General features: G+C 42.5%; 2 protein-coding genes across 3 annotated transcripts; both read right to left on the reverse strand.

Moving 5' to 3' along the window:
* Positions 1–841, reverse strand: LOC133949538 (protein S100-P-like). The gene is made up of 2 exons (XM_062383447.1): positions 627–841; positions 1–252 (listed from the first exon to the last, which is right to left on the reverse strand). The coding sequence occupies exons 1-2, from the start codon at positions 762–764 to the stop codon at positions 112–114; spliced, it is 279 nt and encodes a 92-aa protein (XP_062239431.1). The 5' UTR covers positions 765–841; the 3' UTR covers positions 1–111.
* A 1,499-nt stretch (positions 842–2,340) lies between these two features.
* Positions 2,341–13,756, reverse strand: LOC133950333 (uncharacterized). 2 transcript variants are annotated; one of them, XM_062384583.1, is made up of 7 exons: positions 13,677–13,756; positions 12,915–13,277; positions 6,037–7,483; positions 5,321–5,653; positions 4,884–5,009; positions 3,649–3,749; positions 2,341–3,231 (listed from the first exon to the last, which is right to left on the reverse strand). In XM_062384583.1, exons 3-7 carry the CDS (start codon positions 6,092–6,094, stop codon positions 3,166–3,168), a joined length of 684 nt encoding a protein of 227 aa, XP_062240567.1. In that variant the 5' UTR covers positions 6,095–7,483; positions 12,915–13,277; positions 13,677–13,756; the 3' UTR covers positions 2,341–3,165. The 2 variants fall into 2 exon arrangements, with proteins under 2 accessions (XP_062240567.1, XP_062240568.1); XM_062384584.1 differs by having other exon boundaries at positions 2,345–3,231; positions 4,890–5,009.
* Between the last annotated feature and the right edge of the window lie 485 nt (positions 13,757–14,241).

Below are 14,241 nucleotides of genomic sequence, written 5' to 3' on the forward strand. Positions count from 1 at the left end.
TACAGTTAGATAAATAACTTTATTCAGCTTCTCCAAAAAAAAGTTACTACGAGGAATTTAAAGCCGATTAGGCCTCCATTGGGCTCCATCCAAGGTGTGCGGACAACATGCTCACTTCTTGCAGCCACGGTTGTGGGCGGCACAGGTCAGGGCAGCTACAAGCACCACAAACTCAGTGAAGTCGACCTCGGAGTCTCCATTAAAATCCAGGCTATTCAGTAGCTTGTCCACCTCAGCTTGGTTCTTTGCTGCCTGCACACACCAACACAATCATCAATTTGCTGGATATTCTTACCATGGTAAAAATTTATAAATACCTCATTTTATTTTGACAGGCAAATTCTATACCAAACGGTGATGGGCACTAAACCCTTAAATTAAAACATTTTCTTACCATTACTTAAAACCGTTGAAGGGGTTTTGTGATGTGCCAATATGTAGAATCCTCATTTTGTAATACCACAATCAACAGTCAATACATTTTCAGTGTTTTTGGCCTCTCTTGTAATTTAGCAAGAACCTAATATAGTACAGAATGAAGTAAGTTTAGTTGATGATTATCGTTCATGAGGCGCATTAAACAGGTCTCAGTGCTCCACCCGCCCCTCCCCTGGGTTGAACGATACCTTGAGCAAGCTAGGAAGCTCCTTCTCCAGCAAAGTCTTGGTCTCAGCTTTGGATAGGGTGTCTTTGTTTCCGTCACCCGCGGCATATGTATCAAAGGTCTTCATCAGGCCGGCAATTGCTGTCTCGAGCTGGGTCATGGTTGCTGCTTGTGAGGGTGGTAAACACGGTAAAAAGGAAAATCGGAGAATGGCAGAGGAATAGAGTGGGGAACCCGAGAGGGGACTATTTATATACCCTATGAAACATATTTGCAAGATTGCTGATAAGGCTTTCAACGGTCATGAAATACCATTTTTTTTGTGTTTGTTAAAGGTTGTGGCTCAGCCTGTGTTAACACAAGCTCAATTCTGTAACACCCAATGTACACATTACCTCCCAAACCAAACACAGCCTAGCCGTCTATTGATCGAAAGTGAGGTCTTTTCATTGAACCAGACACAGGGACATCAGATTCTGATTTCAATTTGTTTTGAAGTTAGCAGCAATTATTTTACAGTGAAAGGCAAAACGTGTTTACGAGAGGAAACATGACAGGGCTTATAAAAGTTCAAGTACAAGCTGTGAGTATACTTGTCTTCCTTATGGGGAGAAAAAGCAAATGCCCATAACATTAATCATTTCATTCAAAGTGAATACATGTTTTAAGGTTAAAATTAATGTTAATGTCTGCTAAGGTTAGGTTAATGTCAGGGTTTAGGTTCGGGTTAAGTTAAGACAAGGTTAAGGGTGGGTTATAAGGTTAAAGTTAGGTGAAGGCTGGGTTAAAGCTGGATAAGGTTAAGTTTAGGTAAGGTCTAAGGTTAGAGTTAGGGTAGGGTAAGGGTTAGGGTTAGGTTAAGATTAGGTTTAGTTTTAGGTTGGACTAGGGTTAGGGTTAGGGTTAGAGTAAATATACCTAAAATCAATGGACGACAATGGGGTAAGAGCTAGGTGTGTGTGTGTGAGTGCGTCACAGTATTCATATGATACACACTTTATGTACATGTATGTTTATGTATTTTTCTGTGTATTACAGCCATATGCCTTTAACAAATTGGACTCCATGTAATCAGCTTGAATGACATGTTAAAGACACAAGTGCAGAATATACAGCAGCCTACTTCTATATCCCGTTGATTTGGTGAGTGTGTTTCTACGTGGCCTTCTTCTGCGAACAAAAGAAAGGTGGTTGTTTGTTCACAGCTCCTGCAGGACAGAAAGACACTCCTTCTTTCTGTGCAAGTAAAAGACACTCCTTCACATGCACGTTGAAGTGTTCTATGGTACATGTACATTAAAGTGTTCCACCTTGGCACATGCACTTGAAGGGTGGAACACTTATCTGGCATGTGAAGGAGTGTCTTTCACATTCTTTCAATCCGAAGCAGGCTGAGTCATTGGGTTTGCATTTATGTTTGAGACTTGGTTGCCAATGGCGCCAGTATCTATCAACTCATTGACTTTAACACAGCCGCAGAGCAATTATGAAGGAATGTCACAAAGAAATCATGCGTTATGGGTTTTAGTGCCATCTGGTGTACATGCTCACACTCTGGCATACAAACCATGAAAGAAAAAGATGCAATGTTGATAATGTTTGACATTTCTAATGCTAACACAAATGATGCTTCGCGTTGTTAATGCAGACCTTAAGGGAGAAATAAAAATGATAGGCAATATATTTGTAAGTGGACAAGAGGCGCAAAGCAAAGCGACACAGTCAGTGCAAATGTTTAATTTTTAAGCACAAACATTTGATCATTCTGGGTTAGATGGAGGATTTGAAGTAGCTGTCACCCATTGGCTTAATTTCTTGTCTTCAAGCAGCTACAGCTTCACATCTTTTGTCCCAGTTGCTCTTTTGATATTTAGTGTTAACCTTCAACTTGAGTTTCATTAATGAACAAATGACATGGCCTTGACTGGAAAGCATGGTCAAAATGAATTTACAGTAAGAGCCAGTATTTATCTTTATAGATGTTCTGTATCCACTCGGAGGGCCTTGTGTGGTGAATGTACGCACACTGCTACTGCGACCGTCACAGGCTTTGTTTCCACTTCCTGTCCCTGACCTATTATGCAACAACCCCTCAACACCACAGTTTCCTTTCAGTGTCCTCATCGTAGGCACAAGTCACCATGGGACCTGCATCTCTGCTTCTGCCTCAACACCTCTCGCTGGTGTGGACCACAGTGTGATCACGTCAGACCCTTTCAGTGTGAGACAAGTAATACCGTCGGTAAATGAACACACACACACCATGTTGTGACTGAAAAGAATGTAATCCACAAAGAGGAATAAAAAGGCAGTTTATAGAAAAATAGTCAAATATTTGCAAATATATAAGCTTTTACATAATCCATATGGATCTGAGTAAATTCTTTGACATTATTCAAATCAAGAAAAAGTAAATACAGAAAACACTTGAATAAGAGGCAGTTTAAAAAATATATTTTACAGAATCAATGTAGAGATAAGTAAATAATTGTACATTATTCACATGAAGAAAAGTATAAACAGAAAATACTGGAAGATGAAGGATCGAGCTGAGTTGATCCTCATCCACTTTCTTTGCTTTTCACCCGTTCAAAGTAATCAAAGGATTCATACACTGGTACCTGACACTGAAAGAGCCAGAAAGATATAAACCAAAAGGTTAGTGTAATTGTATAAACACAAATGTCAGATAAGGCTATTACATAGTCTAATGGGTTTGTGGTGCTCAAAGGTCAAAAGACCTGATAATGTGCAAACTTAAAACTGAGTTGGCGTGACCCACAGGCACACTTAGTCAGAAACAGGATGTCATTATATTTCAAACTTACTGGATTACTTTATATTGCTCCAGGCTTATAATATAATTTTGTCTAATTAAACGATGCCAGACTTATAGGGGAACATTTCTGGCCAGCTACAAAGTGTGTGTAAACTTATAATAATTCAATTTCTTGTCAATACATATTGAGATCTTGTGTGTGTTAGTGTGTGTATGTGTGTGTGTGTGTGTGTGTGAGCTGCTGACATGCTGCCATTTGACTCACCCACTGAGAAGAGCCTGTGGAGGAGCTGGTGCTGTGTTTATCCATATCTGCCTCTTCGGAGTCAGTGTGGGGAACCTCGTATATCACCCTGACTGCATGTGCTGAACCCGTGGAGCCACACACACACATAACATATGCACACAAACACACACACACACGCACACACAAATAATTAGCAGGACTGTTACCCAAAAACACAATGAAATATACAGTTGCGACACAGAAGCTAATCCTGTTGCAACAAGCAGTGTTCTCATTTTCAGTTGTCAGTGGTGTACCACCTGGTTGAATTCTGAGTTCCTTACATTTTCATTAAATGATCCCCGATCCAATCTTGTTTTAAATCTAGTGCCCCTGACTAAATAAAGATGCTCCAAAATCAGGCTTTCAAAAATGAAGCGTATTGACAGTGAAACTAAAAATATGATAGAAAAGAGTGCAATGATTTATTTTCCTCAAACAACAGTGAGTAGTGGACTATCAGAAGCTTGACTCTAAATAAAAATAAATGTTACACTGTGTCTGCTTCAGGTCGCGCTTCCGGGGTGTGCAGCACAAGTAAAACCCGACCCGTGATGCGGCCTCTGTTCACAGCCAGTATAAATGAATCCTTTATCAAAATAACCATGGTCACTTTTGATTGACAATATCGAAGAGTTATTATTATGTTTATGATTGAGATTGCTGTGCCGTTTAAGTATTTTTCAGAGGTGTTACAATTTTTTACCCGCCCCAGTTACAACTCCACCTTGAAAACCAGCCTCTCAGATAAACATGGAATTGAATAAAAACAAGTTGTACAGTTTTACCATTTGAAAGCGGCCAGGGAGTGTAACTGCCAGCTCATTTGCGCAACATTTTTTTTTTTTGAGAAACTGAAGCCGTAATCTCGTGACTCTAATCTAATCTGGGTTTTAACAATAATATATTTACTCATATGCAACACTACTGATATTCTCTGGTTTTATTTGGCCCAATGTATCCAAAATAAGTCAAGGGATTTTAGTTTGGGGCATGGACATTAATGCATTAAAAGAATAACATCAATAATGTTTCAAAATCAAAATCAATATCATTATGGATAATTCACAGACTAATCTTAAACTATCTGCACAATTACGTACGTGGGAGAAAAAGTGTTTTTTTTCTAATTTGACTGATCTGCCCATTTGATGTATAGGAATACATGTAATTTGGGTTAATAATGTAATACACCAATAAGACAACATTTTTACTTGTACCACGTCTGATTCGCAGAATGCAGTAGCAGCTGAGCGCGATGAGGAGCAACAGACCCACAAGAGCCGCTGCAAGTATAATGGGGACTACAGCAGAACGGGCCGCAGGGACATCTGGATTTCCTGGTGGGGGGAAGAAAAAACAATGATAATTGCAGAAGATATGATTATGGTCATCTAAAATGGAGACTACATGGGTTGCACTTTAAGATGTGGAAAAGCACATTTGTTAAAAACCTTGCACTCAGCATTTTCTGTATTTAGAACAAGCTAGATTTGACTGATCTGCCGTTTTAAAGGCGATATAAAGCTTATATTTACAGAAAAGGCCAGATGGCAATTTTTGAACAAACATTATTTTTACTAGTTTTATCCATATGCAAACCAGTAAACCCTTAATTCACAGAATCAAGAAGTGGTGTTTTGTCACCCACCGGTGTTTCCTTTGGGCTTAACTGTGATGACGGTACCATTTCCTTCAATCTGGACATAAACCGGTATGTCCACATCCACTTTGCAGATGTATTTCCCTGATTCCTCTATTTCGATGTTGGAAAAGGTCAAAGTTGAACAGGAAGGATTCATCTGGGATCCTTGAGACCGATTATTCAAGACGCTGGACTGATTTCCAATTTCTGTCTGATTTTTCAGCCATTTGAACTTCATTCTTTCAGACGTCGAGTTGAAGCAGCAGGTGATGTTTAGAGCGTCGCCCTCCGTGACAGAAACATCAGGGGTCTGGGTCACAATGTCTGTACATGAAGCACCTATAAAGAGTACACAGTGGTGAATAAGGCCGTATACACTGCATCATTTCAAGAAAAAAAATCTATGTTCAGACCTCACAACATTCTGAAATGGACTGTTTACACTCATTTATCATTTAAAAAAACTGGAACAGCAGAAACAAATTGATCAAAATCATAAAATATTCCAAAAGATATTAGCATGAACTTTTGAGGAACAGGATTTCTACATATAGATAAATTCATTAGCTCTTGGACCAACACAGGATTACAAGATTCGTCCTCTGACAACAATAGTTGATGTAGTGAGCAGACTTGGTGACTTGGTTCTGAGAAGTCTTGCACAAAATCTCATTATTATGACTATTGTCTGTGATTAGTAAAAAAGTTGTGTTTCTACTTACTGCGAGATGAGATGGCACAGAGAGAGCCCAGCAGCAGACTGCTCAGAAGAAGCTTCATCTTTTCACTGATTCACCACTGACTACTGCCACTCATCTTTCTCTGGTTTATCTAAGTCCCTCCCACTTAACCCACTCAGAAGACATAACATGAACCAATGTCATTTAAGCCCTCACAAAATACTCATACCACACACAGGAAACTATGAGATTGTGCAACTCAGATTATTTTTTCTCTGTTCTCCTGAGAGAGTTTCAAGTTTTATTTCCCTCTTACACAGAAACTGAAACAATAAAATCGGTAACCAACTAGATATATGTTAGGAGAAAAATGTCATGACTTTGTATTGTTTTCGTATTGATCAATCATCAGGATCATAATTCAGACCGAGGGCTCAATGTGCGGAGCAAAGGAGGCTAGGCTGGAGCTGGGGTTCTCACAGACAACAAAGGCTGAGCTGAACAAAGATACTACGCATCCCATAAACCATTGCAAATAATCACAATGACTTCTAGTGCACTTCTTTAGTTTGACCTGGTTGTTAATGTAGTGTTGCAATACATCGTAGTACCCCACTTGTGTGTGTGTGTGCAAAGCATCAACATTTCCATTGTGACAGCAAGCTCCACCAGACATCGCTACTACACCGAAGGACCGTGAGTAGTGTAGTATTTATCCTTGACATTGAAAGAAAAACACAATTGTTTTTAAAGCAGCTGATGAAATACAGACTTCTACAGGAGAAAATACCATAATTTAATGATCAGGTAGCTTGTGGTAAGTCCATATGTGATGGTAACAATGTCATGGCCGATAATCAACATCTCTATTTATAAAATGAACGGGATTTTTACATCAGAAACCACTCTGTTGAGCATCATAGTGTGAGTAGGCCTTCATAAGGCCTTGTATAGTGTTGTAAGGCTGCAACTTTAAAAATGAAGGCTACGTCCCACTCAGGGAGCACACACAAATAAAATTCAAGACACAGGGTAAAAAATTTTAATTACATGTTTTGCAGAAGTTTTCAGAAGTTCTCAACATGTTTTGCTTGTGAATATTGAATCAAATGAGCAAGAGATGTGTAACTTTTGTTGTGACAGTAGTCCAGGGAGAATAGGAGGAATTACACTTAACAGTTAACAGTTTGATCTGACTTCATCCACTTGTCTTGCTGCTTCCATTTATTTCGTCTCTTTCCTCTAATTCTATTCTTTGGGCTGAAGTGTCCCGATTGCCAGGGGTAGCTGAAACAGGAATGCACTGATCAATAATTCTCCATATAATGCAACATTTACAGTATCATCACACTTGAGGTAGGTTGTATTTCACTTGGTACTTGCTGTTGAGCTTTAACCTTCCATCTGTAGACGCAGGAGAAGGTTATGATAAGGACAATGATGGGAAGGCACCTCAGGGTGTAAATCATCACTGCCTCCCAGGCACCATCTGAGAGAGAGACAGCTTTAAAGACCTTTGATAACACTGCTATAGAACCTTTTTTCCTGGATCTTGTTTCCTTTACTTGCTGTGTTTTTAAAGTGAACACTGACTTTTATTCTTTCTTCTTTGGGGCCAGACGCAATTATTTCCCTTTCTCCGTGTTTAGGTGTAGAACAAATTCTAGCACATCCAGTCACTGATTGGTTTGATGCACCTATTAAGCCCATGTAAGCGAGTGTAGTCACCTGATCACACTGTTATAGACTTGTGTGTCATCTGCATAGTGTATTTGGATCTGGACCAAATTTCATATACTCATATATATTTTTAAATTCTGATTTGATTCGTAGTCTTCCTTCAGTTTCCACTACCTCTTATCTGCAAATCAAACCGACAGACATTGCTCTAAACAACCTGAGCCCGCTGTTCGTGCGACCTGCCGACTGGGCCAATGAGAGTGGTCCCACTATCAGACACCAACACCTTTCACAGTTTTAGAAATGCTGTGTTGAGGCCTCTAACCTCACTGCACAGTGTGGGAACTGTTGACCAGTCGTCACAATAATGTCGACATCGCAATGAAGCATCTAAAGGCAAGTGAATGTAAGCTTGATACCACCTCCCTAAATCAATGTTATCAGAGCTCTCAGAACTTTTCACCCCACTCATTTGTTAGAAAAGAAATCAAAATATATATATATATATATATATATATATAAAAAAAAATAGCTACATAATAAAGAGTGAAGTTCCTGTTTTATCCATATTAAATATTAATCAGAATCAGGTTTATTGACCAAGTAAGTTTTCACAAACAGGGAATTTGACTCGGTAAAGTGGCTCTCAGGTGCTTACACAGAATACACATCACAAAAACAAACATAACAAAACAAAACAATACAAGCAGTCCGAACAGTGCGACGGTCTAAGAAAAGAAGTGCAGGTGTGCATATTACAATTATCCAGTGAGAGTGAAATAAGTAAACATAATTAAATATAATTATAATATATATAATATATAATATAATATAATTCTGGGAGTAACTGTACAGTGGTTATTATAAGGATCCAGAGTTATTGCACAGTGCCAGAGTGGGTTGACTGTTCAGTAGTGAGACGGCGAGGGAGAAGAAACTGTTTTTGTGTCTGGTGGTTTTGGTGAACAGCGATCTGTAGCGCCTACCAGAGGGGAGGAGTTGGAAAAGGTTGTGTCCAGGGTGAGAGGGGTCTGCAGTGATCTTTCCTGCCCGTTTCCTGACTCTGGATGTGTACAGGTCCTGGATGGTGGGCAGGTTGGCACCGATGATCTTTCCTGCAGACCTGACTGTCCGTTGGAGTCTGTTCTTATCCAATTCGGTGGCCGATCCAAACCAGACAGTTATGGATGTGCACAGAACAGACTCGATGACTGCAGTGTAAAAAAGGATCAGCAGCTCCTGAGGCAGGTTGTGCTTCCTAAGCTGGCGCAGGAAGTACAACCTCTGCTGGGCCTTCTTGAGGATTTTATTGATGTTGGGTTCCCACTTCAGGTTCCGGGAGATTGTGGATCCCAGAAACCTGAATGATTCCACAGCCAACACAGTATTGTTTAGTATGGTGAGGGGGTGCAGGGCTGGGGGGGCTCCTCCTGAAGTCCACTGTCATCTCCACGGTTTTAAGCGTGTTCAGCTCTAGGTTGTTTCGACTGCACCAGAGGATCAGTTGTTCGACCTCCCGCCTATATGCAGACTCATCATTATCCTGGATGAGGCCGATGACTGATGTGTCGTCTGCAAATTTGAGGATTTTAACCGATGGGTCTTCTGAGGTGCAGTCGTTGGTGTAGAGGGAGAAGAGCCATATCCCTGAGGTGCACCAGTGCTGACTGACCGGGTGCTGGATGTTATTTCACCCAGCCTCACCTGCTGCTTCCTGTCTATCCGGAAGTTTGTGATCCACTGACGGGTGGAGGCAGGCACAGTGAGCTGGATGAGTTTGGTGAGGAGGACTTCTGGGATGATGGTGTTGAACGCCGAGCTGAAGTCCAAGAAACAGCATCCTTGCGTAGGTCCCTGGGGAGTCGAGGTGTTTCAGGATGTAGTGCAGCCCCATGTTGACAGCATCATCCACTGACCTGTTAGCCCGGTAGGCAAACTGCATGGGGTCCAGCAGGGGGCCTGTGATGTCCTTCAGATGGGTCAACACCAGTCTTTCAAATGATTTCATGACCACAGACGTCAGGGCGACGGGTCTGTAGTCATTCAGTCCGGTGATGCAGTGTTTCTTAGGGACTTGGACGATGGTGGAGCGTTTGAAGCAGGAGGGGACTTCACACAGCTCCAGAGATCTGTTGAATATCCATGTGAAGATGGGAGCCAGCTGTTCTGCGCAGGCTTTCAGACAGGAGGGTGACACACCGTCTGGGCCTGGTGCCTTCCTTGTCTTCTGTCTCTGAAAGAGCTGGCACACATCCTCTTCAAGGGCCGTCAGCGCTGGTGGGGAGTCAGGGAGGAGGGGGGAGGTGATAACAGGGGGTGCTGATGGTTGTGTGAAGACCGGGTTGGAGCGGGTGAGAGGTGTTAAGGCCAAATTATACTTGTGTTGCACGGACGCACGCATGCACGCAAGACACGCAACACGCCCCTTTCGAGCCCTCTGGGGGCTTGCGTGCGTCCGCCAATTTTTCTAACTATACGACAAAACGACGCGGCCCGCAAGGCTTGTGATTGGTCGGCTGACTACATCCCGTCCGGAGTCTAGTTTCCGGTTTTAATGCCCCACAATACGCGGAAATCACGGAAGATTTAGAAGAACAAATATGGACCAAATAGAAGAGCACTTGGCAGAAGAGATCCGAAAGTATGACCACTTGTATAACCCGTCACTGACTGGCCGATTTGTCCGCCAGATATAGGCTATGAGGAGCCGGAGTGGCGATGTAAATAAACATTCGACGAAGAAGAAGACGTCTCTTCTTTGTGTGTTTTGTTTTCGAAAAAAAAAGTTACTCCGCCTAGTGTTCTGGCGGTGAATTGCGTTTAGGAAGCAAAAACCAAAATGGATCCGTCGATGCAGCTGCGTGGCCTTCCGCGGTTGCAGTCGCAGGACTATAATTAGGCCTTTAATGTGGGGTCATCAAACCTGCAGTAGAACACATTCAGATCCTCAGCCAGTATAGGGTTCTCCATGGGACGGGGGGAGGTTTTCCTATAGTCAGTGATGTCCTGCAGGCCTCTCCACACTGCAGCAGGGTCGTTAGCTGAAAACCTGTTTTTCAGCTTCTCAGAGTAGTTCCTCTTTGCCACTCTGATCTCCTTAAAGCCTGAAACATGCTTTTGCGTTTTCACGGGCCCGTAAGCGCAAGAGCCCTTCCGGGTCCCTTACGTGCTTATCCCTCCTTACGTGCAGACGGGTGTCGACCCCCTTTTCTAAAATTTACGGCAAAGCTCCGCAAGCTCACTCAGCCCGCAAGGCTGTGCTTGGTCTGCTCTACATCCCTTCTGGAGCTGCATTTCCGGTTTCATGCCCCATAATACCGGCAGAAATCACGGAAGATTTAGAAGAACGAATATGGACCAAATAGAAGAGCACTTGGCAGAAGATATCCGATAGTATGATCACTTGTATAACCTGTCACTGACTGGCGGATTTGTCCGCCAGAAAAAGGCTACGAGGAGCCGCAGTGGCTATGTAAATAAACAATCGACGAAGAAGAAAGAAGGCGTCTCTAAGGTCGTCTTGACAAAAAGCATTACTCCGCCTAGTGTTCTGGCGCGGAATTGCTTTGTAAGACGCGCAACGGTTGGGGAAGCATGAATGAAAACGAGTCTTGCGCCACAGCGGCGTGAAAAGACGCAGACGCAGTCGCAGAAGCATGTTTCAGGCTTTAGTCAGTGTGTTTCTGGCCTGGCTGAACAGGATCCTGTCCCCACTCCTGAAGGCCTTCTCTTTAGCTTGACGAAGCCGCTTGAGCTTTGTTGAGAACCACGGTTTATTGTTATTAAAGATGCAGTACGTTTTGGTGGGTACGCATATGCCTTCACAATAACTGATATATGACGTCACAGTGTCCGTGAGTTCGTCCAGTGATGAAGATGCAGCCTCAAAAACACTCCAGTCAGTGCAGTCAAAGCAGGCCTGTAGCTCCAGCTTTGACTCGTTGGTCCATTTCCTCACAGTTTTCACCACAGGCTTTGTAGATTTTAATTTCTGCCTGTAGCTTGGGAGGAGATGAAGCAGGCAGTGATCACAGAGTCCCAAAGCTGCACGGGGGACACAGCGATATGCATTCTTCAGTATTGTGTAACAATGGTCCAGTGTGTTTTTTTCCCTGGTGGGACACTTAATGTACTGCTTGTATTTTGGCAGTTCACGGCTGAGATTTGCTTGGTTGAAATCCCCAAGAATAATCAGAATAGAGTCCGGGTGTTTTCGCTCCGTGCTGGTTAGTGCCGCTGTGCCTCGCTCACGCAGGCTTGAGGTGGTATGTACACGCCGACCAGAATAAAGGAGGAAAACTCCCGCGGTGAGTAAAATGGTTTGCAGTTTATGGAAATGGCTTCTAGCTGAGGAGTGCATATTTTCCATAGCACTGTGGCATCCGTACACCAACTTTCGTTGATGTAAAAGCAGATTCCTCCTCCCCTCGTTTTCCTCGTTAGTTCCGTACGCGGTCCGCGCGGTGAAGTTGGAAGCCCGGCAGATGAAGGATGCTTCACTGAAATGCCAGGTTTCAGTGAAGCACAGGGCAGAAGATACGGATAAATCCCTGTTTATCTTCTTTAGGAGCAGCAGTTCATCCATTTTGTTGGGCAGAGAGCGGACGTTTGCCAGGTGTAACGCCGGGAGCGGAGTTCGGAACCCCCGCTTTTGCAGTCTAACCAGCGCTCCAGCGCGCTTCCCTCGCCTGCGTCTCCTCCAAGTTCCACAGAGAGCTGCGGCTCCTCCGACCAAAATCTCCAAAAAAGTGTCTGGGTCTGTAAAGTCCGGTGAAAGGGTCCAAGGAATGGAACGTCGGACATTCATTAGTTCTTCTCTAGAAAAAGTAATCGTAGAGGGAGTGCTGAAGACCGTACAAATAAACAAAAACGTGAAAAGCATGAGAGAGCGCAACACCGTGGCCGCCATGCGCGGCGGTGTGAAGTCCCTTGAGCGACACCTCAAGCTTGATGCTTCTGGCTCTTTTACGACAAAACCACTCTGTCATTTAGTCTTGCCTGTTTATATTAACATAGACCTTGCATGTTAATGTCAATTTTAATTTTAAAGCACCTGGGTTTGATCATATTTTGACTGATCCCAGGGATTAAATGTCATATAATAACGTTATCTTATAAATGGACAAATTCATTCTTGATGATGTTTTTTTGCATCAGCACCATTCATTCCATCCCTTGACAAACCAATATATGAGATGACCTCTGAGTGCATGTCAGGCCAGTGGTATTCTATCACCTACCGCCAAATGTGTGCAGAACTGTGTTGCCATCACTGATCCCTCTGGGCACAACTGTGATGACAGTACCATTTCCTTCCATCTGGACATAAACCGGTATGTCCACATCCACTTTGCAGATGTATTTCCCTGATTCCTCTATTTCGATGTTGGAAAAGGTCAAAGTTGAACAGGAAGGATTCATCTGGGATCCTTGAGACCGATTATTCAAGACGCTGGACTGATTTCCAATTTCTTTCTGATTTTTCAGCCATTTGAACTTCATTCTTTCAGACGTCGAGTTGAAGCAGCAGGTGATGTTTAGAGCGTCGCCCTCCGTGACAGAAACATCAGGGGTCTGGGTCACAATGTCTGTACATGAAGCACCTATAAAGAGACACAGTCGTGAATAAGGCTGTATAAATTGCATCATTTCGGAAAATAAATATATTTTCAGACCTCACAACCTTCTGAAATGGACTGTTTACACTCATTTATCGTTTTTAAAAACGGGAACAGCAGAAATAAATAAATCAAAATCATAAAATATTCCAAAAGATATTAGCATGGATATAACAGGATTTTCTACATTTATATAAATTCGTAAGCTCCTGGACCAACGCAGGATTAAATATTCACCCACTGACACCAATCATTGATGTAATGAGGAGATTTGGTGGCTTGGTTCTGAGAATTCTTGCACAAAATCTCACCAGCAACAGATGTGTTATCATCATAATATGACTATTGTCCTATATTAGTAAAATAAGTTGTGTTTCTACTTACTGCGAGATGAGATGGCACAGAGAGAGCCCAGCAACAGACTGCTCAGAAGAAGCTTCATCTTTTCACTGATTCTCCACTGATTACTGCCACTCAACTTTCTCTGGCTTGTCTAAGTCCCTCCTACTTCACCCACTCAGAAGACAGGCCCTCACAAAATAAGTAACACTTAGACCACAAACACAGGAAACTATAAGATCGTACAACTCAGATAGTTTCCTGACAATGTTTCTTATTTCCCTCTTACACAGAAACTGAAACAATGAAATCGGATATATATAGATATATGTTAGGAGAAAAATGTCATGACTTTGTATTGTTTTCGTATTGATCAATCATCAGGATCGTCATTCAGACAGAGTACTCAACGTGCGGAACACACGAGGCTAGGCTGGAGCTGGGGTTCCAACAGACAACAAAGGCTAAGCTGAACAAAGGAACTACGCATCCCATAAACCATTGCAAATAATCATAATGACTTCTAGTGCACTTCTTTAATTTGACCTGGTTGTTAATGTAGTGTTGCAATACATCGTAGTATCTAACTTGTGTGTGTGTGTGCAAAGCA

This window comes from Platichthys flesus, chromosome 24, assembly GCF_949316205.1.
Source record: "Platichthys flesus chromosome 24, fPlaFle2.1, whole genome shotgun sequence".
NCBI classification, from domain to species: domain Eukaryota; kingdom Metazoa; phylum Chordata; class Actinopteri; order Pleuronectiformes; family Pleuronectidae; genus Platichthys; species Platichthys flesus.

Excerpts from the sequence above, each read along its gene's own strand:
- LOC133949538 (XM_062383447.1), bottom strand. The coding sequence starts at position 764 with ATGACCCAGCTCGAGACAGCAATTGCCGGCCTGATGAAGACCTTTGAT. Across the intron at positions 253-626 it reads AGCTTCCTAGCTTGCTCAAG|GCAGCAAAGAACCAAGCTGA; the intron begins GTATCGTTCAAC and ends TGGTGTGTGCAG.
- LOC133950333 (XM_062384583.1), bottom strand. The coding sequence starts at position 6,094 with ATGAAGCTTCTTCTGAGCAGTCTGCTGCTGGGCTCTCTCTGTGCCATC. Across the intron at positions 3,750-4,883 it reads GCGAATCAGACGTGGTACAA|CACATGCAGTCAGGGTGATA; the intron begins GTAAAAATGTTG and ends CCACGGGTTCAG. Across the intron at positions 3,232-3,648 it reads CCACAGGCTCTTCTCAGTGG|TGTCAGGTACCAGTGTATGA; the intron begins GTGAGTCAAATG and ends TGGCTCTTTCAG.